Genomic DNA, 27,215 nt, shown 5'->3' with positions numbered 1-27,215 from the left:
TACAAACAGCTCATGCAGCTCAATATCAAAAAAACAGACAACTCAATCAAAAAATGGGCAGAAGACCTAAATAGACATTTCTCCAAAGAAGACAAACAATAGCCAAAGCAATATCATATCATGGCCAAGAGGCACATGAAAAGATGCCCAACATCACTAATTATTAGAGAAATGCAAATCAAAACTGCAATGAGATATCACCTCACACCAGTCAGAATGGCCATCATCAAAATGTCTACAAACAATAAATGATGATGAAGGTGTGGAGAAAAGGGAACCCTCCTACACTGTTGGTGGGAATGTAAACTGGTACAGCCGCTATGGAGAACAGTATGGAGGTTCCTTAAAAAATTAAAAATAGAGCTACCATATGATCCAGCAACCCCACTCCTGGGCATATATCCAGAGAAAACCATAATTCCAAAGGATACATGCACCCCAATGTTCACTGCAGCACTATTTACAATAGCCAAGACATGCAAGCAACCTAAATGTCCAAAGACGAAGAATGGATAAAAAAGATGTAGTACATATATACAATGGAATATTACTCAGCCATTAAAAAGGATGAAATAATGCCATTTGCAGCAACCTGGATGGACCTGGAGATTATCATACTGAGTGAAGTAAATCAGAGAAAGACAAATATCATATGATATCACATGCGGAATCTAAGAAAACCCGATACAAATGAATTTATTTACAAAATAGAAACAGACTCACAGACTTAGAAAACAAACTTACGGTTACCAAAGGAGAAAGGTGGGGGGTCAGGGAAGGGATAAATTGGGAGTGTGGGATTGACAAATACACACTACTGTGTTTAAATAGATAACTAATAAGGACCTACTGTATAGCACAAGGACGTCTGCTAATAAGGACCTCCTGTATAGCACAAGGAAGTCTGCTCAATATGCTATAATAACCTAAATGGGAAAAGAATTTGAAAAAGAATAGATACATGTATAGCTGAATCACTTTGCTCTACACCTGAAAGTAACACAACATTATTAATCAACTATATACTCCAATATAAAATTAAAATTTTTTAAAAGCCTCCAGAGACTATATAATCTTAAAATGAAGCACACCTGCCTGAGGAAGTTTACCACATAGGGCTAAAACTCCATTTGCTAGCTCCCTCCATTTGCTGGTGGTGATAAATACTGCCTTTTGCATGAATTAAATAAAGTCCATGCGATTAAAGTGGCAGTCAAACCTGGGACTTCCCACATTTCCCACGCAGGAGCCAGTGGGGCCCAGCCACCAGGGCATCTGCGATGGAGGCTCTCTGTGGCCTCTGCCCCACCGCTTGCGCGAGCGGTCCTTTGGCTAGATGGATGTACGAAAAGACCAGCAGGCGCTCCTGTACACAGAGCAGGCTGCATACGCACACCCGTGTGCATCCGTCTCTACTCACCCAACTTCAAAGATGGATTTGCTGTTCTTCACAGCCAGGGCGAGACACTTTCCTCCTTCGCTTGTTATTTTGTTTTTTCCCAGTCTGCAGAGAGAGTCGTGCACACGTCAGCTACAGCTATGAGGAGACTCCAGCATCAGCCACCCTCGTCCTTGGCACAGAGCCCCTCTGGCCCCTCCTAGGAGGGGTGGTCTTTCTCCTGGGACCTACAGCAGCCCTCCCTGGGCGTCCTCTCAGGGAGGGGCCCAAAGCCCTGAGGAAAGCCAGTCGTGATTCCTCTCCAGGTGGTCACAATCTCTGCAGAGACTCAGGGACCCAAGTTCCCCCGGAGGTTCTTTAAATGACCTCTGAGCATCACTCATTTCCATCAGCAGAGCAGAAGGTTCCCACTTCAACTGCAAATGGTCAAGGGGTAGGTTACCATCACCAGGGCAGCATCACCAGGCTCCTCCAAGGCTGGTGCTCTGACACCTTTGGCAGGACATTCCTGTGACACAGCCAGGGATCAGGCTCTCATCTGCAATGTTATGGCCTGAAGGTTTGCCTCCCCCTCCCCCTACCAGAATCCATATGTTGAAATCCTAACCCCTAAGTGATGGTGCTAGGAAGTGGAACCTTTGGGAAGTGATAAAGTCACTCATCACAGCCCTCACAAATGGGATTAGTGACTTAGGAGTGAAGTCCAAGAAAGCTCCCTTTCCCCTTTTTCCACCACCACGTGAGGACACAGTGAGAAGGCACCATCTAAGAACAAGGCATTGGGCCCTCACCAGGGACCTAATCTGCTGGCGCCTTGCTCCTAAGGTTCCCCAGCCTCCAGAACGGTCAGAAATAAATCTCTGGTGTTTATAAGCAACCTCGTTTATGGTATTTTGTTACAGAAGCCAAAATGGACGAAGACAATGTGGGACTTCCTCAGGGGAAAACGATCTCCAGAAAGGGTGATAGTTGTGGCCTTTCTTCCCGTTAGGAGTTAATGAAATCAAAATGCCACACTCTCCCCCCACCCATGGTAGGGGGCCCTTCCAAACACCAAGCCTCACCCACAGCTCACCTTCTACACACAGGTGTCCTGATTTGACCTGATTTGGCCCTGGGGCAAGCAGAAGGCAACTCTAGGGTGGCATTTATTCTTTGCTTGAACAGTGAAGGGTGACCAAGAGAAGCTACTGAAGACCCCGCTCGCTGTGCCCACCCCACTTACTTCAGGTGCGTGAGGCCTGTGCACTCATCCAGGATTCTGGCGATGTACGTGGCTCCGACATCGGTGATTTGGTTGTTGTATAAGCTTTGAGAGAAAGCATGGCCGTGAGAATTGAGGACCCCATTTTTTAAAGTGAGTGGGGGCTGTCTGCTGACTTACAAAGTCTAGGTCAAAAGGAGAAAGGAAGGGCACGTGGAGGCCTGAGTTTGGGGCTGTGGGGTCTCAGGCTGGGTTCAAGGCCAACTCTGCACGTTCCCCAGCTTTATGACCTGGGGCAAGGTACCGAGCTTCTCTGTGCCTCAGTTTCTCCATGTGTAATACAGGGGTAAGAATTACGGCTCCCTCGCAGGGTTGTTATGAGGATTGTATGACATCATCCCAAGCCCCTGCATGGAAGTGCTCAATAAATGGCAGTTGAGGGGTACTTTCAGATTAAGATCACGATTGGCATCTTAAGGGGTAAAAGTTTCTAAGCATTAGAACCAACTCAGTGTCTACCTTTTCGTCACTTTACCACTTGACACCAATTCAACAATAAGGCAGAAAGGAGTTGAAAATGGTAAGGAGACAGGTTTCCAGTGTTCCACAGTCATGCAGAACTCCAGAGCCGAAAGGCAACCTGGGATTCAGGGCTTCAGTGTTCTCATGTGACAGCTGAGAAAACGGAGGCCCAAGGAAGCTGATGGGCTGGCTCCAGCTCAGAGAGTCAACGGCAGCCGTGGGGCTGGCAGGGCTGTGGCCCACAGTCTCTCCCGTCAAACCCCAAAACCCCAAAGGCTCTGAAAACCCCAACTTCTTCCTAACTATTTTGGCAACCGACGTGGAGCAGTTCATGGTCTTTATCCCAACTGGTTTGAATGTTCATACCTTTTGCTGCAGAAATGTTAAAGTATCTGAAAATGGGGTACTGCCCTAGATCCCACCGGTCATGTCACTGCTAGGTAGCACGGGCACTAATTTCTGATTCGTGTCTTGCCCCAAGGGCTCTGGATGACAGATCATGGACCCGCCATGGTGAAATCTACCACATGAACAGTATTCTCACATCAATAAAACATATCCCCAGGAATTCTGTCATTACAGCCATCAGTCCCCACCTGTAAAACTATCTGACTCTATTAGGATCCCAATTATACAAGGGGGATGAGAAGGCTGAGGCTCAGTGAGGTTTCCTGGCTTGCTCAGAGCGGGCTGCCAGCCGAGCCAAAAGCAGGACCCAGGACTCCTGGCTCCCAATCCAGTGCTCTTCCTGGTACCCTGGGGCCACCAGTCTCAACCACCCAGTGATCCACAGGAATGGCAACCTCCTGCTGCTCCGTACTCTTACCATGTAGCTATCGCAGTGTTCTGGAGAAATACATACCCTAAAAATGTCAGAATTTTGTATTTGGTCAGCTCTTCACACAGCACCTTCACCCCACTGTCGGTGATCTGGTTCACACTGAGTCTGAAAACAGCAAAGAAAGTTAAAAATCAGAGCGGCTGCTCACTGTGAAAGAGCATGAATTCCACAAGGATGCACAAGTCTATAGGTCCTGGAGTCTTCCCAGCTATAGATGTCCCCCCGAGAGAACTGGCCATAGCAGACAGCCACAGGCCCCTACAGACCCTGGTCTTCACGGGGCTGAGAGACCCATGAGAACCAGTCCATTGGCAAGGCTACAGCACAGCCCTGATTCAACACAAGGGCAACAAGGGACACCTGAAGGACACGTGTGGACAGCCACCTCTGATATCCTGCATTTGCCGGTGGCCTATGTGTCAATGTGGCTCTCACTGCACAGCGGGGGGCCGTGGGATTTGGAAATGTGTAGAGCTGCATTTAGTGGTCATAAGGCTGGGGGAGTGGACGCTCCACCATCTTGCAAGTGCAGCCAGAAATGTGAGGGGTCCTGCAAAAGGCAGGACAGTCCCCACAAGAACTGCCCCACCCAAAATGCCAAGAGCCTTTCTATCTGGAAATGCATGTGTGAAACCTGACTTGCCACCTGAAAAGGTCAATCGAGGGACACAGCTCCTGAGGTGTGGTTCTGTGCGGGAAGTTCAATGGCAAGGGAGAAACAGCTGGATGAGGCAGGTCAGGGAGAGTGTGAGAGGTCCACACTCTCCCACTCCTCTTTAATGCAAATGCTGCTTCAGCAGGCCAGGCTTCAAGAGGGAGAGGGAAAAGAGGGCCTCAGGATGATGGATATCTCCTGGACAAGGCCCAGCGTGTACGGGGATTGCTCTTTGAAAGCCCTATACTAGCAGGATATTTTGATTTGGCTAAAATGCAAAACAATTTTTTTTTACTACCAAGTACTCTCTATAAACAGACTACCCTGATCTTCTCAATTCTCCACCCCTTTATTTAGGTGAGTCTGAGGGACAGAGTAAGGCTCAGAGATGGAGGAGCGTGAGGGATGAGCGAGGGTCAGGGGTGGGTGAAGGAACAGACCAGAGCTCAGCAATTTTTTTCTGTAAAGGGTCAGATAACAAATTTTTAAGCTCTGCAGGCCATCTGGTCTCTATTGCAACCACTCAGCTCTGCAGAGTGAAGCAGCCAATATATAAATAAATGAGTGTGACTGTATTCTAATAAAACTTTATCTATAAACACAAGCCGTGGGCCAAACTGGGCCACTTATTACACACTGTCCTCTGTGATAAGTAAAAGGCTGAAGAGGTAAAAGCTTGATTTTTAGGCCAATCAAAATGATCACGTCAGACACCCTGAACCCCTCCACTCATGGTACCCACCTTGGTGCTGGGGCACAGTGTGTACATAAACTGCATGACTATCCCAGGGTGGCACAGCCAACTAGTCACTCCCAATATCTGTGCTTACTTAGAAAGAGAATCCCTCATTTTTTAGCTGGGCACATGTGCTTAGGTTCTGCCCAGTAAGATCTAAGCAGAAGTCTCATTAGCAATAGTGGAGAAGTCTTCTTAAAAGAATGGGGTGTGTCCTAAACTTTAACTCAAAGATACATGTGCCCTTATGTTCACAGCAGCACTAGTCACAATAGTCAAGACATGGAAACATAAAAGTCCATCAACACATGAACAGATAAAGATGTGGCACATATATACAATAGAATACTACTCAGCCATAAAAAAATAATGCCATTTGCAGCAACATGGATGAACCTAGAGATTATCGTACTAAGTGAAGGAAGTCAGAAAGACAAATATCATATGATATCACTTCCATGCAGAATCTAAAAAAAAACATACAAATGAACTTATTTACAAAAGAGAAACAGATTCACAGACTTCACAAACGAACTTACAGTTACCAAAGGGGAAAGGTGCGGGGGAGAGATGAATTGGGAGTTTGGGATTGACATATACACACTACCATATTTAAAACAGATAACCAACAAGGACCTACTGTATAGCACAGGGAACTCTGCTCAATATGCTGTAATAACCTAAATGGAAAAAGAATTTGAAAAAAACAGACACATGTATGTGTATCACTGAATCACTTTGCTGTACACCTGAAACTAACAACATTGTTAACTATACTCCAATATAAAAAAAAAAGTGGTACATATATACAATGGAATACTACTCAGCCATGGAAAAGAATGAAATAATGCCATTTGCAGCAATGTGGATGGACCTAGAGATTACCATACTAAGTGAAGTAAGAAAGAGAAACTCAAATACCATATAACATCACTTATATGTGGAATCTAAAATATGACAGAAATGAACTTCTCTACAAAACAGAAACAGACTCACAGACATAGAGAACAGACTTGTGGCTGCCAAGGGTGGGGAAGGTAGGGATGGACTGGGAGTTTGGGATTAGCAGATGCAAACTACTATATACGGAATGGATATACAACAAGGTCCTACTGTATAGCACAGGGAACTATATTCAATATCCTGTGATAAACCATAATGGAAAAGAATATGAAAAAGCATATATATGTATGTATAACTGAATCACTTTGCTGCACAGCAGAAATGAACACAACACTGTAAATCAACTGTACCGCAATAAAATTAATTTAAAAAAAAAGAATGGGGTGTGTCCTTTGCCCTTCCTTCTTCCTGGTGACTAGCATGTCAACTGAATGGCTGGAGCGTGAGCAGGCATTTTGGGCCAAGATATAGTAGTCAGGTACTGAGGACAGCAGAGCAGTAAGCAGGAGAGAGCCTGGGCTCTTGATGGTCATCGAGACCTCACAGCAGCCCAGAACTGCCCTCCTTTAGATTTTTGCATGAGAGACAAATAAGTCTGTAACTTCTCTAAGCCACCAGTATTGTGAGTTTTCTCTAACAGCCAAAACTAATCCTCACTGATGCCCTCAGGGAGCTCAAAATGCTTCCTTAGGGTTGCCCATTTCTTCCTGCCTTCTCTTGTGCTGGTTTGGAGGCAAACCTGGGGACCACCATACTGGTGCAGAGCTTCCATCTTATGAAATGGTCACAGGGAGGCACTGAGTGTGAGGTTGCCTGAGGCTACAGAGTCGCTGGCTGAGAGCTCAGAGAATAGATTCCAGGCTTTCCAATGCCCAGGCCGGGGCAGGTTTGGGCTCCCTACATCCCACCCGTCCCCCCACAATGTATGCTCTGGTGCTTGTGTAACAGGTACCTGGAATCGGTTCCAAATCCCATCTGCTCTTCAGAAATGCATGAGCCAAGTAGTGGAGAACTGAAACCCCCGTAGAGATTTACAAGGTGTATTTAATACAGAAAATGCTACTAGAAGAAAGGAGACTGGTTTTTCTTTCCTCTAAACCATCCAACAGGAAACGAATCAAGAGTCAGCATTCTTTACTGAGATCCCCTGGCAGCTCAGGGCTGCCCGCTTTTCTCGTGGAAGTTAACTAACGCTAATAAGCACAAAGTCTGCTGCTTCTGCCATCATAAAGCTTTCACGTGCCAGAAACGTTTCACGGGCTATCTCTGAGCCTCACATGAATCTCAAATGGTTCTTTACGATTCTGGCTCCACCACGGCCCACCTGTGTGACCTTGAGCCACTTAACTTCTCTGTGCCTCTACTTCCTCGTTTGCCAAAATGGAGATGATAACAGTACCTACCTGGTAGTGTTGTTAAAAGGATTAAACCAGGTAATATTTTTAATGCACTTCACCCATTCTCAATAAATGCTGATTGTTATTACTGTAATTGTTAGGATATGAGAATCTCTCTTCCAGATGAGGACGCTGAAGCTCAAAGAGGTTAAGCAACTTTTGCTCAAGGACACCCAGCTGGGGCCCATCCAGGTCCACCTGACTTCGAAGCTTTGCTCGTTACCCTCTGCCACCCTGAGACAGAGAAGCTCTGGATGTTCCCAGACCCCCGGCCATGAGTTCCAGGATAATCCAGGAGATCCCGCTCCACAGTGCCAGTCCTGGTGTCCCCTGAGCCCTGGTGGCCCCGCCAGCTGCTCCCGGAACCTGGAGGTCTCACCTGATGACGGTGAGGCGGCTGAAGCAGGGCTGCAGTTCCCGCACACCATAGTCATTGAGATTGTTGTTGTCCAGGTCGAGCGCAAGGCGCTTGGGGAAGTGGTGCAGGACGAAGGAGAGGGCGCTGCAGTCGGCCGAGCAGACGTTGCAGAAGGTCAGCTTGAGGTAGTTGGCGCAGATGCCCCTGGCCGCCAGCTGCCCCACCTTCTCGCTCTGCGTCTCATAGATGCAGCGCAGCATCCAGACGAAGGTGGGCATGGCCTGCACCTGGCTGAATCCCCCAGACCGAACTCGGGGCAGGTGCTTCAGGTGGGAGCGCAGGCTGGCGAACAGGTAAGCCCACAGGGCCCTGCGCTTTCTCCGCAGGGTGGCGGCAGGCACCAGGTGCCGCAGGAGTTTCTGTTTGTCTTTGGATAGCAGCCCGCACAGGAAGAGGTTGGTGAAATGAAAGTGATCCTTGTTCTTAAAGGGGTCTTCCCCGGCCAGGCCGCGGCCCCTCAGGCACTGGATGGGTAGGAAGCGGGGATAGCAGGACGCAGCTGCTGCCTCCCTGTGAGGAGCCCACTCCTGGAAGAAGCAGAGCAGCTCCCGAGTGCCCACCTTGTCGTCCACCACCAGAAAAAAGGCAGCAAAGAAGGCCTGGAGGGTGAGGTGGAAGAACTCATAGGACTGCTGGTCCCCTTCGAGGCCCAGCTCCGGCACGGCCCGCAGGAAACCCAGCTGCAGGTCCCCCTCCTGCACCTCGGACGCCTGCACCTCCTCCTGGCTGAAGACGAAGAAGCTCTTCTCCATGCCCCGGTGAGCCACCTGGCCCAGCGAGTGCAGGGTGCCCCGGCCGGCGCGGAAGGTCTCCGTCTGGCTCCGCGTGTTCCGCTGCACCAGGCTGGTGGGCTGCGTCCTGTTCAGGTGGACCTCGGTGACCAGCAGGAAGACGTCGGTCAGCGTCACCGCGCGGTCGGGCAGCTGCAGGAGGCCGTCGAAGGTGTCGTAGAAGTGCTGGAAGCACCGGAAGATGATCCAGCAGAAGAGGGGCACGGCGCACAGGCTGAAGAGGTTGGCGTTGGCTTCCAGCTGATCCAGCAGGCGCTGGCGCACGGCGCGCTCGGGGAACATCCTCCCAGCGTAGGCGCGCAGGTGGCTGGGGGAGAAGCCGCGCAGGAGCACCTTCTTCCAGAGGAGATGCCGCGGGATCTCGACGCCCGTGCGGGCCGTGAGCAACTTGTGCGCCCCCTTGAGCAGCTTCCCGCTGAGCAGGTTGGCCAGCAGGACCAGGGGGTGGGCGGGCTCCCAGGGGGAGGAGGTGTCGGGCTCGCCGCTCAGGTCGAAGTCCGAGTGAAGCTCGTCCAGGCCGTCGAAGGTGAAGAGGGCCGTGTGCGGGAAGCGCAGCAGGAAGGCGAACACCTCCTCGGGGTCCTGCTCCGGGTAGCAGTAGTGCTTGAAGAGCAGGTCCTGCAGGCACAGCGAGGCGCTCTCCTTGAAGCAGCTGAAGGTGCGGCAGCGGAAGTGGAAGAAGAACCTGAGCTCAGCGTCCAGCTGGCCCGCGGCCCAGAGGCTCTGCAGCCGCTGCAGCAGCATGGACTTGCCCACGCCCGCGTCGCCAAAGATGAAGATGGTCTCGCCCTGCTCGTTGAGGACCCCCGTGGAGGGGTCCAGGAGGCAGGCCAGGCTGCCCAGGCTGCCCAGGCTCTCGTTGCCGAAGTCGACCAGCTCCACGACAGTGTCCGTGTACATCTCCTCCAGCAGCAGCTCCTCCTTCTGGGCGTAGCACAGGACGAACTTGGAGTCGCGGCCCAGTTGCTGTCGCAGCTTCTGGCTGTATCTGCTCACTGCAGGGAGAGTGGCGCCAGGTGAGAGGTGGAAGTAGGTGGGGAGAGAGAGACACAGGTGGAAAGTGCACCAAATAGGGAGGTCTCAGGCGGAGGAGCAAGCACACAGGAAAACAAACCCGCAGCCTGGACGCTCACGCTAAGAGCGAGCACTCCTCAAGTACAAAGAGCCGGCGCTCCAAATCTGCGGGCCCTTGGGCCTCCACCCCTCTGTCTGACCTCAGATTTGGCCGGCCAGCGGGGACAGAATCCAACTGGGATCAGTGTCAGAGACAGGCTCCCTACTCCTCTGCGCAAGTCATCACTGAACTCCAGCTAAAAACCGAAGCCCCCTCAAATGTGACGGCCAGACCACGTGGCCCTGCTGCCCCAGCCCAACCCCAGGGTCCTGCTCAGACAGCGCAAGCCAGTCCCCACTGAAACTTGTATCGTTGAGGAAGAAATTGCCCTAACCTTTCTTGTGCTTATGACACTGTTCTTAAAACAACAAAGAGTCTCATACAACCTAATGCCGAAACTTGTTGCGATGAGATACAACAGTTGACGTTGATATGGACTAAAAAGGGGCTGTGCTTCACCATAACTGAGTGAGCAAACTAAAGTGAAAACCGGCCTTCTTACAGTACACAGGGCACAGAGGCCCTGGTTCTAAAGCTGAGGCCTGGGGATCACTGATGCTCAGCACGTGCCGCAGGGGGAGCCCTGGGCGTGCCCACGGGGAAGTACATGGGTTAATATGCTGACATGGGGTAACATGCTGACGTACGTGCCATGCTCTCAGCAGAAACGAGCTACAAAATGAGCTTACTCCAGACAAAAAAAGGATGTTCCAAAATTCCTTTAAATCGTTTTTGGGTCGTAATGATAATTCAATTAACAAAAATTGGACACACTTGAACATTTCCAGATTCATCTACAACCCTTTCCCATCAACTTAGTCCCACTTGGTTGTCAGCTTAAAATTTGTGAAGTGAGTTCTATTTTTTTAGTTTTGGTAACGCAAAATTTACAGACTATAAATTCACCTATTTTACAGCAGGTATTGTTGTCAATGATTTTTAGTAAGTTTACAGAGTTAACGCAAACATCACTAAAATCCAGGGGTACACTCTCCATCGTAAGTGCATTTGCAGACGATCTCTGCCCCACCCCTGGCCCTAGGAAACTGCTGACCTGCTTCCCGTTTCTATAAATTTGCCTTTTCTGGACATTGATATCAATGGATTCATACAATATGTCGTCTTTCACATCTGGCTTCTTGTAGAGTGAATTATACTTTCAAAGCTGTTACAGGAGCTGGGTAAAGGAGCCAGTGGAGAAGTCTTCTGCAAGAACTCCATCACAGGAATATTTTCCTCTTATCTTGGGGAAGGTAACACAGTGAGGTGGGCAGGGGCAGTAACAGTAAGAAGCTAGCAGTGGCCGGCTGGTAACTGCAGAAGCAAGAGCTTGTCCCTGACACTCCGTCTCTTGGTCTGGTTTCCCCTAAATACACACCTGACACTCTGGGACACTGTCCTTTGTTTCTGTTTTCAAGGTCAAACTGGATTCTTTAAAACTCAGAGTTTGGAAGCTCAGTGCTGGTATGTTGCCAACAACTGTCTGGAAGTGGAGAGACCACAGGCACGGAAAGATGATTCCCTGGTCCCCAGACCAGACTGTGGTCCCAATGTTGTGCTCTCTCAGCACCTTGAACTGCTGTTGTCCTTATCACCATTTGCAACTACACATTTGTGTCATTATTTACTGCCAGTCTCCTGCATTAACCTCTGAGGTCCCTGAGGGCAGGGACCACAGCTGGGTCTGCTCCCTATTGTACCCCTGGCATCCAGCACACCCCACCCTGGCACATGCCGAGTACATCATAAATACCTGTTGAACTAATCATTTAACTAGAAGGGGCCCATGGTGCTTTGGAAACAAGGACTGGCAGTCAGGGGTGATAGAAGAATTCTTTGCCTGGAATCAAATTTGGGAAGATCTTCAAGAAGGAAAGAAATGCAAACTTGAATTTGTACAACCACTGAAATGTCTAGATAGGTCAGAAAAGGACGTCAGAAAGAGGTCAGAACAGAGGTCATTCCTACACTTCCATGGCTCCCTACGTAAATCAGACCAGCTATCTGTGGTCAGTTCAATCACAGTTCCCTTGGCTGCACTAGGGTGACAGGGACCAGCTCTCCTTTCTAAAAGGAACACAGCAGCCAAGCCTGCTGCCTGAGGCGGAAGGCAGGGCTGGTCAAGGCGGACCCCGCCTTTATCCCCTGCAGGACCCACACAGATAGCATTTCCAAGCCCCGGGGGCCTTGCTTGCTTGGTGGCTGCGGTCTCCCCGGGGGCTGACTCATACCTGGATCGGTGTTGACAACTGCTTTGCTCTGAATGAGCTGGGAAGGGGAGAAGCTGATCTCCGACAGCCAAGGCCTGAGGTCCACGTAAGCGTCTGTGAGTCGCTGTAGCACATAGAGGAAGAACTCGGACACCTCCTCGCCCTTGCTCTGCACCAGGTCCAGAATTCTGCGGACCTAGTGCGGCACAAGCAGTAAGGTGTGAGCCGGCACTAGGGGTGTCTGCCCCCTGGAGAGGCTCCCATGCGGGGCTCTGAGCTCTTACTACAGCCTCGAGCTTGACCGTCCACCCAGCTGGTATGAGATGCTACACGCCAAATGCCCAGGATCTGTAAAATGGACCGCCTGAGCAAGAAACAAACTGCACAGCTCTAGGAAACCAGAGGCTTCCAGGAGCCTAAAAATAGAAAGGTCAGACTCACAGCTAGAGCCGAGCGCCCCCCTGGAATTTCCCTTTCCCTCCTTTGCCCTCTTAAGCTAACACTTTTGCTCTCTGGGAATGAGTGCTGAGGGGGAGAAAGTTACCCGTTAGGCATAATGAGACGGGTGCTGGGCCACACAGCCAGGGGACAGCAGACCCCCGTGTAAGGGGTACCTTACAAAAGCTTTTCGTCTTATTAAAAATTCAGGGAAAAAACCCACAACAGTGTTCTACTGTGCTTTTCCCAGAAACCCTTCTGGTCTCTCCTAAGCCCAACAGGATCATGTTACAAATGAGTTCTGTCACTCCTCTCCCCAAGAAGGAGGTTTTCCTCTTGCCATTCCCTTTTTCAGAAGATGACACAAAGCTAAAGTGAAACTAAGGGCTGTGAAGACTTCCCACAGTGGAGTGTGGAAGATTCTTTACCGTGGACCCAGGCTGGGATGCAGCCATTCCTCAACCAGAGGAATTCTCAGAGCCGTTCCCAGCTGTGAGCAGCTCTCCAGAGTTGAAGGGCACGGACTGGGCAGCACTGCTAGTGTTTCCTGCTCGTTTTCTTTTTAAAGAATTCACTCATTTAAAGTGAACTGGAAAACAAGTTGTTTGGGAACCAATACGCACAGCAAGGAGAATGGAGAGGTCAGAAGAGTTTGCTGTGTTTCAGGAACACAGAAGTGAAATACGTAACTGTGGAATGAGCTGGTAACTCAAGCCTTTCTGTGCGGTAGATAAGCCCCGACAGGAAATTCCACCCAATGTACCGCACTCCCAAAGCTCTTCACCCAGGTCAATGGGGAGAAGCCCCGTCTGGCCACCAAGGCTGGCATCCCTGTCACCGGCACCTTGTCGGGCTGCGTGGGGCAGGCACACACGATCTCCACGTCTTCGGCGGAGAAGTACTCATTCTGCAGCAAGTTGTCCAGCAGACACTGAGTGTTGCGGACGTGAGTGACCAGATGCTCCCGGTTGACCTTCAACAATTTGATGTAGGAGTGCGACTCTGACCGGATTATTTCCATCTCACTGCGGCCCTGCTTTTCCATGGTTACAGGAGCAAGTGGCTGCTTTTCCCAAATTCATTTTTGGCTGCATGTGCCTTCCTGGCAGAAGGGCAATCAGGATCCACAGCCACAGCCTCTCAGTGCAAACCCTGAAGAGACAGAGGAAGTCACCAACAAAACCAAAGCCATGGGAAAGATCCCTCCCCCTTTCTCCAGTCCTGGAATTTCTCTATTTAGAACAGGAAGGAGTCATACTTACGATATTTGATCTGAGACGCAATAAAGTAAAAATCATAATTTAATTGCTCCTGCTTGTGGGTTACACCCCTAGGGTAGATGACCAGAGGTAGACAACACTATTGTTTAACAAAACTTCTTAATTAGTATTATTTTTTTAGTGTGCCTCAGTCCTAGATTGGGATGGGGTGCAAAGGTGTATTTTCCAAATTAGGTAACTGGAATTGGAAGTTTCCACGTGCCCTATGAGGGGACAGCACCCAGAATTGGGAGCAGAGGAGCTATGAGGTTGGTGGGAGAGAGGGTCTGAGCACAAAACGGCCCGAGGAGAGCGCGAGCCGGCATGAAGTCTCCTGTGGTAGCCACAGCCCACGAACCTGGGAACAGTGATATGTCAGTCATTACTGCCTGTGCTGGGTTGTGCTGTAGCTCTCCCCACACCCCTGCCCCAGCTCTCCTTATATCTCCAGCCAAGTTGGCGACATACAAGCACCTTAGGGAATGAAGGAGCAGCAATGGCCATTATGGAGTGAAGCAGGACAGAAGAAAGGTGAGAGGGAGAGGTGACAATTCCAAGGAATGGATGACCAGGAGGCAACGTCTCCCTGGAAATCCCTGAAAACCTCATGCATGTGCTGAACTTCCTGCCTCGGTAGGGACAGGGGCCCAAGCTCTTTTATTTGGGTATTAAAAAAATACCTTGAGTTTATCTGCACTACCCCAGAACTGCACTGATTTCTTTCTTTTAGAGTAAGATCTCTCAGCCACTTAATTCTCCAGTCATCCTGTGGATATAAATGGATCACACGCTTGGAAGTAGAAAGGCCTTGAACTGGCCACTTAGTCCTTTGTCTAAAATGCACACACTCTGGAGACAGAGTTTTAAATGTTTTTTGTAGAACTCAAAAAAAGAATTCATAGACCTCTAAACATGTATGTTTCATGAGCCCACATATGTTAACATTCAGGTCTAGTGGTTCTCACATTTTTTCCACAAAGTCACATACTAGTCTCTGATCTTTGACACACCTGCATTTTTTCTTCTTTTACCTATCAAGTTGCCAAATGCAAGCCTTATACAGATTCTCAGTGGGACCCCACACAGTAACCTTCCTTTCATAACCTGACTGATTGAGCAAAAGACAGTACATTCTAACATTCTAAACAACAGAAAGGGATTTCCCTGGTGGCGCGGTGGTTAAGAATCCGCCTGCCAACGCAGGGGACGTGGGTTTGAGCCCTGGTCCGGGAAGATCCCACATGCCGCGGAGCAACTAAGCCCATGCACCACAACTACTGAGCCCGCGCTCTAGAGCCTGCAAGCCACAACTACTGAGCCCATGAACCACAACTACTAAAGCCTACGTGCTCCAGGGCCCACGTGCCGCAACTACTGAGCCCGTGTGCCACAACTTCTGAAGCCCGAACGCCTAGAGTCCGTGCTCCACAACAGGAGAAACCACCGTAACGAGAAGCCCGCGCACCACACGAATAGTAGCCCCCGCTCGCCACAACTAGAGAAAAGCCTGCGTGCAGCAACGAAGACCCAATGCAGCTAAAAATAAATAAATTAAAAAAAATAAACAACACAAAGGCAAGAGATTCTTACCTAATGGAATTTAAAGGGATGAAAACGAGTGATTAGCTACTATTGCACTAAAAGTATGCTGATTGATTTGACTCTAATTCAGCTTTTTCTATTGTCGTCAATTCTATGACCCACTTAAGGATCCATAGCTTTAGAAAATTAGTTCCCTTAAGGGATACCAGTTGATAATGTTAAATGTATATTTAAATTACTGGTTAATAATACCTTTTTAAGTTTTTGTCATGTGTTCTTTGAAGAAAGTGAGAATATTTTAAAACAACATTCTCTCCTTAAATCTTCAATTTCCAATTTCTTTCTGGAATCTGAAAAGTCAAAAAGAAAAATAAGAGAGAAAGGTTTCTTTGAAAACACTCTTAGGGCTTCCCTGGTGGCACAGTAGAACGAATCTGCCTGCCAATGCAGGGGACACGGGTTCGAGCCCTGGTCCGGGAAGATCCCACACGCCGCGGAGCAACTAAGCCTGTGTGCCACAACTACTGAGCCTGCGAGCCACAACTACTGAAGCCCGCGTGCCTAGAGCCCATGCTCCGCAACAAGAGAAGCCAACGCGATGAGAAGCCCGCGCACCGCAACAAAGAGTAGCCCCCCACTCGCGGCAATTAGAGAAAGCCCACGCACAGCAACGAAGACCCAACACAGCCAAAAATAAATAAATAAATTTATATTAAAAAAAAACACTTGTGCTGAATGGTGAGCAAATGAATGAATGAATGAATGAAATTGGAGAAAGAATAATTTTTTAAATCCACAACTGTAGGATCTCAGAGTACTCTCTTTATCTTCTTCCTTTGGGACAGTGTTTTCCAAATCTCAGTCATTCAGGCGCCATAGTCACTTTTCTTGGCCATAATTGAGTCCCATAAGCAAAGTTATTTGCTTAACTTTTTGCTTTAAATTGACTTTACTTTACAACTCAGACTAATTTTAAAGGAAAATTTATATTACCATTGTAAACAAAAAAATCATTTGCAATAAATAGAAAGTAATACAAAAATAAATTCGCTAGAAATAAAACCATGCTATTGTACTCCAGCTCAACAGTGTTGAAAGGTTCTTGGTCTGAGGCCTGTTTTCTCTTAGAAGCATTTGAGAGGTATTAAAGACATAGTAGCACAAGATTGAGACTTTCTCTTTGAGATCATGGTAAATCTGAGAGAGCTGGAAAGGGAATTGCCTTCCCCCCTTGGTGATTCAGGGTTTTTTCATCCTATGGCTCCATTCTTACCAAGGCTTGGAATGGGTGTTACGCAATGCCCCTCACTCCTCCACTCCCAACCCTCATCCATCCTCACTGTGGGTCCCATTTCACTCCTGGCTTCTGCCTCTTCCAAGCCTGTGATTCCCACAAAACTAGTGACGTGTCTTCCCAGCCCTTCCCCGTAGTATCACCCACAGACATCACTACCTCTTACCATCAAAGGCAGAAACTTAAGGAAAATCCCCTGATTTATGGCCACCTAACCAAAGCAATGAATTACATGTCAGCCAGTTGGCAAGGAGGCTGTTGTTTTGCAACATCCAGAGCTCTGGTTTGAGATTTAATCAGATTTGCAGAGTTTGCTCAATTCAGCAGGAACTTAGCAAGGCATGGATGATGGGAAAGGAAACAAAGAGAGCTGATCCTGTCCCGGTAAACAGAATCCAAGGGCAGACCAACTCAACATCATGGAACACTGCAGAGAAACTCAGTTCATGGGCATCTGGTTCCCAGAAATACTGATGCCAGAAACGACTCTGAATTGGCTTTTCAGATTAGTTTCTCAGAAAGTCAGCGAGATGGGGGTTAAAGAAGTAAGGTAATTCTGTAAACTCAGGAAGAAAATAAGTATAGGACCTAGTGGTTTAGAATGAAGGGAAATTCCTTTCAGTGATTAGATTCAATTTTGCATGCTTGAAAATATCAGAAAATAAGATACAAAAATGCTATTGATCGCACGGTGAGACAGGAACTTTCATACCAGGAATGTAAACGGATGGAAAACTTCCAGAAAGCCATTTGACGTATTTATCAAGAGCCTGTGAAAAGTTTCGGTTTAGTAACTTCTCATTCTAGAACTCTGCCTTCTGAAAAGGTTCAGAGGTTCGGACAATTTTTTTTTTTTAAACAAGGGGCTTCCACTGCCAGCTCTGATAAGGTAGCTTGTTGTTCCCACAGAGGGCAACTACAGGTGGGTGGATCAGCAGGTTGGGGTACATTCATACAGTAGAGTGCTATTCAAAAGTAAATGTGAGAGACTTCCTGGTAGCACAGTGGTTAAGAATCCACCTGCCAATGCAGGGGACACAGGTTCAAGTCCTGACCCAGGAAGATCCCACATGCCGCAGAGCAACTAAGGCCATGCACCACAACTACTGAGCCTGTGCTCTAGAGCCTGCAAGCCACAACTACTGAGCCCATGTGCCACAACTACTGAAGCCCGTGTGCCTAGAGTCCGTGCTCCACAACAAGAGAAGCCACCGCAATGAGAAGCCCGCGTGCTGCAAGGAAGAGTAGCCCCCGCTCACCGCAACTAGAGAAAGCCCGCACACAGCAACGAAGACCTAACGCAGCCAAAAATAATTTAAAATAAATTTTAAAATAAATATGAATGAAATACTAATATGACATGAATGAGTATCAAAGATGTTATGCTGAGAGAAAGAAGACTCAAAAAACCGTGTAGTATATGATTCCATTCATATGATTCTAGAAATCTGATCTAGATCAGAGCAGTGGTTTCCTGGGTAGGGGGATAGGAGCAAAGGAGAAATTGACTGCATATTGCTGGGGTGATAGAAATGTTCTTTATCTTGCAGTATCACATATATATATATATATATATATAAAATACATACATATATATGTCACGTGAATATATGTATCACTATGCATAAACATGTGTATATATGCACATCACATGTGTATGTGTGGTGTATGCATATACAACATATGTGTGTGTGTGTGTGTATATTATGCATACACACATACATATGATTTGTCAAAAGTCATCAACTTGTACACGGAAAATCTCTGAATGTTACTGTATGGAAAAAAAAACTTCACTGAAGTATTATGTAAAGGCAGAATACATTTCCAGGTAAACAAAAACTGAGAGACATTGTGGCCAGCATAGCTGCACTAAAATAAGTACTGAAGATTCTTCTAGGTAGAAGAAAAATGATCCCAAACTAAAACAAAATGAGAGCAACAGAAAGTTTTAATATGTGGGTAAATATAAACGTATATTGACTGAACAAAACATTATTATCTTGTGGGGTCTAAAATATACGTAGAATTAACATTTAAACAAGGGAGACTGTGCAAGATGGCAGACTAGAAAGGCCCTGAGCTCACCTCCTCCTATGGAACACCAAAATCACAACTATTTGCAGAACCATTGATGAAAATGACTGGAACCTGCCAGAAAATTTCTTATACAACTAAAGATATAAAAAAGGAAGCACAGAGAGGCAGGTAGGAGGGGCAGAGCTGCCATACAGTCAAGTCCCATATCCCTGGCTGGGCAATCCACAAACAGCAGAATAATTATGACCGCACAGGTTCTCCCAAAGGAGTGAGAGGTCCGAGCCGCGTGTCAGGTTCCCAGCCCAGGGGTCCTGCACCAGGAAGATGAGCCCCCAGAACATTTGGCTTTGAAGTTCAGTGGGCTTACTTCTGAGAGTCCAAGAGGGCTGGAGGAAACAGAGACTTCACACTGAAAGGACATATAAAATCTCACATCCTCTGGAACTCAGGGCAGAAGCAGTAATTTGACCTGAGGCTGGGTCAAACCTACCTGCTATTCCTAGCGAGTCTCCTGGAGAGGCAGGAGGCAACTGCAGCTCACCCTGGGGACACAGGCACTGGCAAAAGCCATTTCGGGGAGCTCTTTCTACCATGTGGACACTGGTGCTGGAATCCTCCCTCTAGCTTATTAACCCCAGGCCCCAGCCCCACTTGGGGCACCAGTGCTGGGACACCTCAGGCCAAGCAACTAACAGGGCACGGACACATCCCCACCCACCAACAGAGAGGCTGCTTTAAGACCCTTTGATCCACAACTGCCTCTGGACACAGCCCTGCCCACCAGAGGACCCAGGACCCGGCTCCACACACCAGTACACAGGCACTAGAACCAAGACCACCAGGACCCTCCAGCCGGAGTCCCTGGGACCCAGCTCCACCCAGCAGTGGTCAGGAACCAGCACCAGAATCCCCAGGGCACCAGCCTCACCCACCAGTGAGCCTGCTCTAGCCCCCCCGACCAGCTCCACCCACCAGGGGGCAGACAGCAGTTGCAAGAAAACCACAGTCCTGCAGCCTGCAGACCTCCCCGATCACTAGCTGCTCAGACCCTGCCCTCGGACCAGTTGTGCCCAGGACCCGCCCACTAGCAACACAGCTTCCAGACACCTCAGGTCCTGCAGCCAGACCCCAGGACCCAGCTCTGCCTACCAGTAGGCCAGTACTAGCCCCAGGACCTGGCTTCGCCCACCAGTGGGTAAGCAACAGCCCCCAGGGTCTCCTGGACCCTGACTCAACCCACCAGTAACCCAGCACTAGTATAGTCCCCTGGAGTTCTGCAGTCAGTCACCCCATGACCCAGTCCCACGAACCAGCAGCCAACAGACTCTGCACAAGGCAGGAACTGGCAACCGAACAGACCAAGGGCCAACCAAGCTTACCAGACTGTCCACATAGTCAGCCCACCACAACAGAAAGACCCACGCAGCCCTCATGGGGGAAGCCCTAGAGCATACAGCTCTGGTGATGAAAGGGAAGTATCCTGAGACACACAGGTTGTCTACAAAAGGCTTATTCTTCAAGGCTGGGAAATGTAACCAACCTACCAGACACATAAAAAACAAACAAACAAACAGCAACTTAGGCAAAATGAGGTGGCAGAATAACATGTTCCAAATGAAGAATCAAGATAAAACCCCAGAAAAAGAACTAAGTGAAGTGGACACAGGCAATCTACCTGAGAATGAGTTCAAGGTAACGATCATAAAGATGATCAAAGAACTCGGAAGAATGGATGCACAGAATAAGGAGTCAGAAGCTTTTAACAAGGAGTTAGAAAATCTAAAGAACAACCAAACAGACAAGAAGAATACAGCAACAAATAAAAAATACACTAGAAGAACCAACAATAGACTAAATGATACAGAGGAATGGATCGGCGAGCTGGAAGACAGTAGAGGAAATCACTGATGCTGGACAGAAAAAAGAAAAAAGCATGAAAAAAAATGAGGACCGTTTAAGAGACCTCTGGGAAAATATCAAACACACCATATTTGCATTACAGGGGTCCCAGAAGGAGAAGGGAGAGAGAAAGGGGCTGAGAACATAATTGAAGGCATACTAATTGAAAACTTCCCTAACCTAGGAAAGGAAACATACATCCATGTCCAGGAGGTACAGAGAGTCCCAAACAGGATCAACTCAAAGGGGAATACACCAACACGCACTGTAATTAAAATGGCAAAAATTAAAGATAATGAGAGAATATTAAAAGCAGCAATGGAAAAGCAACATGTTATGTACAAGGGAACTCCCATAAGGCTATCAGCTGATTTTTCAGCAGTAACTCTGCAGGGCAGAAGAGAGTTGCACAATATAAAGTGATGAAACGGAAAAACCTACAACCAAGAGTACTCTACCCAGAAAGACTCTCACTCAGATTTCATGGAGAGATCAAAAGCTTTACAGACAAGCAAAAGCTTTTAAAAGAGTTCAGCACCTCCAATCCAGCTTTACAAGAAATGTTAAAGGCACTGCCCTGAGCAAAAATGAGAAGGACACAATTAGCAACATGAAAATCATGAAAGGAAAAAAAATCTCATCAGTAAAGATCAACATATACATGAAAAGATGCTCAACATCACTAATTATTAGAGAAATGCAAATCAAAACTACAATGAGGTATCACCTCACACCGGTCAGAATGGCCATTATCAAAAAATCTAGAAACAATAAATGCTGGAAAGGTGTGGTGAAAAGGGAACCCTCCTGCACTGTTGGTGGGAATGTAAATTGATACAGCCACTATGGAGAACAGTATGGAGGTTCCTTAAAAAACTAAAAATAGAACTACCATATGACCCAGCAATCTCACTACTGGGCATATACCCTGAGAAAACCGTAATTCAAAAAGAGACATGTACCACAATGTTCACTGCAGCACTATTTACAGTAGCCAGGACATGGAAGCAACCTAAATGTCCATCGACAGATGAATGGATAAAGAAGATGTGGCACATGTATACAATGGAATATTACTCAGCCATAAAAAGGAATGAAACTGAGTTATTTGTAGTGAGGTGGATGGACCTAGAGTCTGTCATACAGAGTGAAGTAAGTCAGAAAGAGAGAAACAAATACCATATGCTAACGCATATATATGGAATCTAAAAAAAATGGTACTGTTGAACCTAGTTGCAGGGCAGGAATAAAGAGGTAGACATAGAGAATGGACTTGAGGATATGGGGTGGGAGGGCGAAGCTGGGGCGAAGTGAGAGTAGCACTGACGATATATACAGTACTGAATGTAAAATAGTTGGCTGGTGGGAAGCAGCAGCACAGCACAGGGAGATTGGCTCAGTGCTTTGTGATGACCTAGAGGGCGGGATAGGGAGGATGGGAGGGAGGCTCAAGAGGGAGGGGATATGGCTGATTCGCTTTGTTGTGCAAACAGAAACTAACACAGTATTGTGAAGCAATTATACTCCAATAAAGATCTATTAAAGAAAAAAACAAGACAAACATAGAGTAAAAGTAGGAAATCATCCACACACAAAACTAATAGGAAGGTTAAAAGACAAAAGTAGTAAAATTACTTATATCAACCATAAGCAGTTAAGGGATACACAGAACAATTAAATGTAAAACATGATATCCAAAACACTAACCATGAGGGGAGGAGAGTACAAACACAGAGTTGTTAAAATGCATTTGTTAAGAGATCAGCAACTTAAAACAATCACATATATACATAGATAGATAGACAGATTGCTATATATAAACCTCACAGTAACCACAAAACAAAAATCTAAATTAGATACACACACAAAAAAGAAAAAGGAATCCAAACATAATACTAAAGATAGTCTTCAAATCACAAGAGAACAAAAGAAGAAATGAACAAAATGACCTAAAATACAATCCCCAATTAACAAAGTGACAATAAGAACACAATATCAATAATTACTTTAAATGTAAATGGAACAAATGCTCCAATCAAGACATAGAGTGGCTGAATGGAAACAAAAAAAGACCCCTATATATGCTGCCTACAAGACACTCACTTCAAATCTAGAGACACACACAGGATGAAAGTGAGGGGATGGAAAAAGGTATTCCATGCAAATGGAAAGCAAAAGAAAGCCAAGGTAGCAATACCTATAACGGACAAAATAGACTTTAAAATAAAGACTGTTACAAGAGACAAAGAAGGACATTACCTAATGATCAAGGAATCAATCCAAAAAATATAACAATTGTAAATATATATACACCCAACATAGGAGCACATAAACACATAAAGCAAATATTAAAAGACATAAAGGGAGAAACTGAGAATAGCACAATAATAGTAGGGGACTTTTAACACCCCACTTACATCAATGGACAGGTCATCCAGACAGAAAACCAATAAGAAAACACTGGCATTAAACGACACATTAAACCAGGTGGACTTAATAGATATATATAGGGCATTCCATCCAAAAGCAGAAGAATACATATTTTTCAAGTACACATGGAACATTCTCCAGGACAGATCACATGTGAGGCCACAAAACAAACTTCAGTAAATTTAAGAAGACTGAAATCATATCAAGCATCTTTTCCCACCACAATGCTATGAGACTAGAAATCAACTACAAGAAAAAAACTGCAAAAAACACAAACACTTGGAGGCTAAACAATATGCTACTACACAACAAATGGATCACCAAAGAAATCAAAGAGGAAATCCAAAATACCTGGAGACAAATGAAAACAAAAACACAATGATCCAAAATCTATGGGACACAGCAAAAACAGTACTAAGAGAGAACTTTATAGCAATACAAGCTTACCTCAGGAAACAAGAAAAATCTCAAATAAAAAACCTAACCTTATACCTCAGGGAGCTAAAAAAAGAACAAACAGGGCTTCCCTGGTGGCGCAGTGGTTGAGAGTCCGCCTGCCGATGCAGGGGACACGGGTTCGTGCCTCGGTCTGGGAAGATCCCACATGCTGCGGAGCGGCTGGGCCCGTGAGCCATGGCCGCTGAGCCTGCGCGTCCGGAGCCTGTGCTCTGAGACGGGAGAGGCCACAACAGTGAGAGGACCATGTACCGCAAAAAAAAAAAAAAAAAAGAAAGAAAGAAAAAGAACAAACAAAATCCGAAGTTAGTAGAAGGAAAGAAATCATAAAGGTTAGTGCAGAAATAAGTGAAATAGAGACTAAAAGAACAGAAAAGATCAATGAAACTTAGAGCTGGCTCTTTGAAAAGATAAACTAATAAACCTTTAGCCAGACTCATCAAAAAAGACAGAGAGAGAGAGGCCAAATCAATACAATCAGAAATGAAAAAGAAATTACAACCAACACAACAGAGATACAAAGGATCATAAGGGAATACTGAGAACAACTATATGCCAATAAAATGGATAATCTAGAAAAAATGGACAAATTCCTAGAAATGTACCATCTCCCAAGACTGAACCAGGAATAGAAAATATGAACAGACCAATTGCCAGTAATGAAATTGAATCAGTAACTTAAAAAAAAAAAACTCCCAACAAACAAAAGTCCAGGACCAGATGGCTTCACAGGTGAGTTGTACCAAGCATTTAAAGAAAAGTTAACACCTATACTCAAACTATTCCAAAATATTACAAAGGAAGGAATGCTTCTGAACTCACTCTACAAGGCCAGCATCACCCTGATAGCAAAACCAGACAAAGATATCACACAAAAGAAAGTTACAGGCCAATATCACCGATTAACATAGACACAAAAATCCTCAACAAAATATTAACAAACCAAATCCAACAACTCTTTAAAAAAAATCATACACCATGATCAAGTGGAATTTATCCCAGGGATGCAAGGATTTTTCAATATCTGCAAAATCAATCAATGTGTTATACCATATTAACAAATTGAAGAATAAAAACCATATGATCATCTCAACAGATTCAGAAAAAGCTTTTGACAAAATTCAAATCGTTTACAATAAAAACTCTCCAGAAAGAGGGCAGAGGGAACATACTTCCACATAATAAAGGCCATATATGACAAGTCCACAGCTAACATCATACTCAGTGGTGAGAATCTGAAAGCATTTACACTAAGGTTAGGAAGAAGACAAGGATACCAACTCCTGCCACTTTTATCCAACATAGTATTGAAGCCCTAGCGACAGCAATGAGACAAGAAATAAAAGGAATCCAAATTGGGAAAGAAGAAGTAAAACTGTCACTGCTTGCAGATGATATGACTATACATAGAGAATCCTAAAGATGCCACAAAAAAACTACTAGAGCTCATCAATGAACTCAGTAAAGTTGCAGCATACAAAATTAAAATACAGAAATCTGTTGCATTTCTATACACTAACAACAAACTACCAGAAAGAGAAGTTAAGGAAACAATCCCATTTAGCACTGCATGAAAAAGAATAAAATACCTAGGAATAAACCTACCTAAGGAGGTAAAAGACCTGTACTCGGAAAACCATAGGACACTGATTGAAAAGACTGAAGATGATACAAACATACAGATATACCATGGTTGGGGCTTCCCTGGTGGCGCAGTGGTTAAGAATCTGCCTGCCAATGCAGGGGACACGGGTTCGAGCCATGGTCCAGGAAGATCCCACATGCCACAGAGTAACTAAGCCCATGTGCCACAACTACTGAGCCTGAGCTCTAGAGCCCATAAGCCACAACTACTGAGCCCATGTGCCATAACTACTGAAGCCTGCGCACCTAGAGCCTGTGCTCTGCAACAAGAGAAGCCACCACAACGAAGAGTAGCCCCCGCTCACTGCAACTAGAGAAAGCGCACACGCAGCAACGAAGACCCAACGCAGCCAAAAATAAATAAATAAATAAAATAAACCAATTTTTTTCAGAAGTGAATGTCTTAAAAAAAAAAGTATTCCATGGTCATGGATTGGGAGAATTATTATTGTTAAAAACGACCATACTACACAAGGCAATCTACAGATTCAATGCAATCCCTATCAGAATACCAGTGGCAGAGCATGGGATGAAGATGGCAGAGTAGCAGGATATGAAGCTCACCTTCTCCCACAAATACATCAAAAATACATCTACCTGTGGAACGATTCTCACAGAATGTCTACTGAATGCTGGCAGAATACTTCAGACTGCTGAAAGGGCAAGAAAATCTCCATGTAACCAGGTAGGAAATAGAAAAAATAGAAAGCGAGAAAGGTCTCACGACAGCACCTGTGCTCCTGGGAGGGAGCTGTGCAAGAGGAAAGGTCCCTGCACCCTGGGAAGCCCCCTCACCAGTGGGGAGATCTGCTGGGACAGAAAGGGAGCTTCAGAGCCTCATAGGAGAGCGCTGCTGGTTTGCAGCAGCCAGAGCAGAGGGAGAACTGCACAGATGGTCAGTGCTGCCGCCCTGCACTGCCCTGCACTCCCCAGCCTAAGACAGGCATCCGCCAGTACGGGCGGGGGCTGGGTGCTGGAACCTGGGCTTCAGAGATCGGAACCGGGGAGAGGACTGGGGTTGGCCATGTGAAGATGGCCTGGGGCGGGGCTGGAATCCAGTGCAACCATGGCTGGGGGCGTACGTGGAGGAGGTTTGGGCCAACTTAGAGTCCAGTCGCCACTGTTTGGGGAGTGCATGAGGGGAGGCGCGGGACCCAGACTGTAGCCTTTTACCCTGTGCACGTGCTCACAGAGGGCAGGACACTGCCTGCCCAGGCTGCAGGAGCAGTCGTGAGCCACCACCACCCCCTTGCAGACTCCAGGAGTAGTTGGGAGCCACTGCCGCCTCCCTCCTGGACCCCAGGAGTGGTCATGAGCCACCACCTCTGTCCCCATCATGTGCTCTGGGGGTGCACCTGAGATGCCACCACTGCCAAGAACCCCAGGGCCGGGCACCAGCCACAACATCTGCACACCCCTTATCAAGGGGAGAATAACCAACACACACTGAGGAAAGAGGCGACAGGCATGCATACTAAAAACAGCCCTGGCACCAAATATATTAAACCCACACGAGTTACACAGGGACACCCCCACATATAAACAGCCTTCCAAGACCACACCAGATAATCGTTTCTCCTAAACTCAGAGTAAGAGAACTAGAAGTAAAATGAAGCTGAGGAACCACTCCCAGGTAAAAGACCAACAGCATTCCCCTGAAAGAACATGCAGTGAAGCAGACCTCTCCAGACTAGTAGACACCGATTTCAAAAAGGAGACAATGAAAATACTGAAGGAATTAATAAACACTATCAATGGAAATGCAGAGTACTGTAAAAAGGAACCAGAAACTATAAAGAGGAACCAAAAAATATAAAACTCATTTGCAGGGAATTCCCTGGCAGTCCAGTGGTTAGGGCTTGGCACTTTCACTGCCGAGGGCTGGTTCAATCCCTGTGGGAACTGGGATCCCACAAGCCACACAGCGTGGCCAAAAAAGAAAAAAAAAAATTTATTTGCAGAGACAAAAGCTGAGCTAAAGGCACAGAATAGCAGAATAGCATGGAATAGCAGAATGAATAAT

General features: G+C 46.7%; 1 protein-coding gene across 3 annotated transcripts in view; it reads right to left on the bottom strand.

Moving 5' to 3' along the window:
• NOD1 (nucleotide binding oligomerization domain containing 1) overlaps positions 1-27,215 on the bottom strand; it is a 99,509-nt gene that overhangs the window by 40,519 nt on the left and 31,775 nt on the right. Inside the window, exons 2-8 of one of the 3 annotated variants that reach the window (XM_060156915.1) lie at positions 15,682-15,779; positions 13,473-13,780; positions 12,212-12,386; positions 8,037-9,861; positions 3,988-4,071; positions 2,625-2,708; positions 1,421-1,504 (exon numbers count right to left, since the gene is read on the bottom strand). In XM_060156915.1, the coding sequence (XP_060012898.1) occupies positions 1,421-1,504; positions 2,625-2,708; positions 3,988-4,071; positions 8,037-9,861; positions 12,212-12,386; positions 13,473-13,673 (2,453 nt within the window). In that variant the 5' untranslated portion in view covers positions 13,674-13,780; positions 15,682-15,779. Of the gene's footprint in view, positions 1-1,420; positions 1,505-2,624; positions 2,709-3,987; positions 4,072-8,036; positions 9,862-12,211; positions 12,387-13,056; positions 13,171-13,472; positions 13,781-15,681; positions 15,780-27,215 lie in introns of those variants that run through there. The other 2 variants (XM_060156914.1, XM_060156916.1) reach the window with 2 other exon arrangements.

Source organism: Lagenorhynchus albirostris, chromosome 8 (assembly GCF_949774975.1).
Source record: "Lagenorhynchus albirostris chromosome 8, mLagAlb1.1, whole genome shotgun sequence".
In the NCBI taxonomy this organism is placed as follows: domain Eukaryota; kingdom Metazoa; phylum Chordata; class Mammalia; order Artiodactyla; family Delphinidae; genus Lagenorhynchus; species Lagenorhynchus albirostris.
Note: the sequence above shows the minus strand (reverse complement) of the source record. Positions and strands in the feature narration are given on the sequence as shown.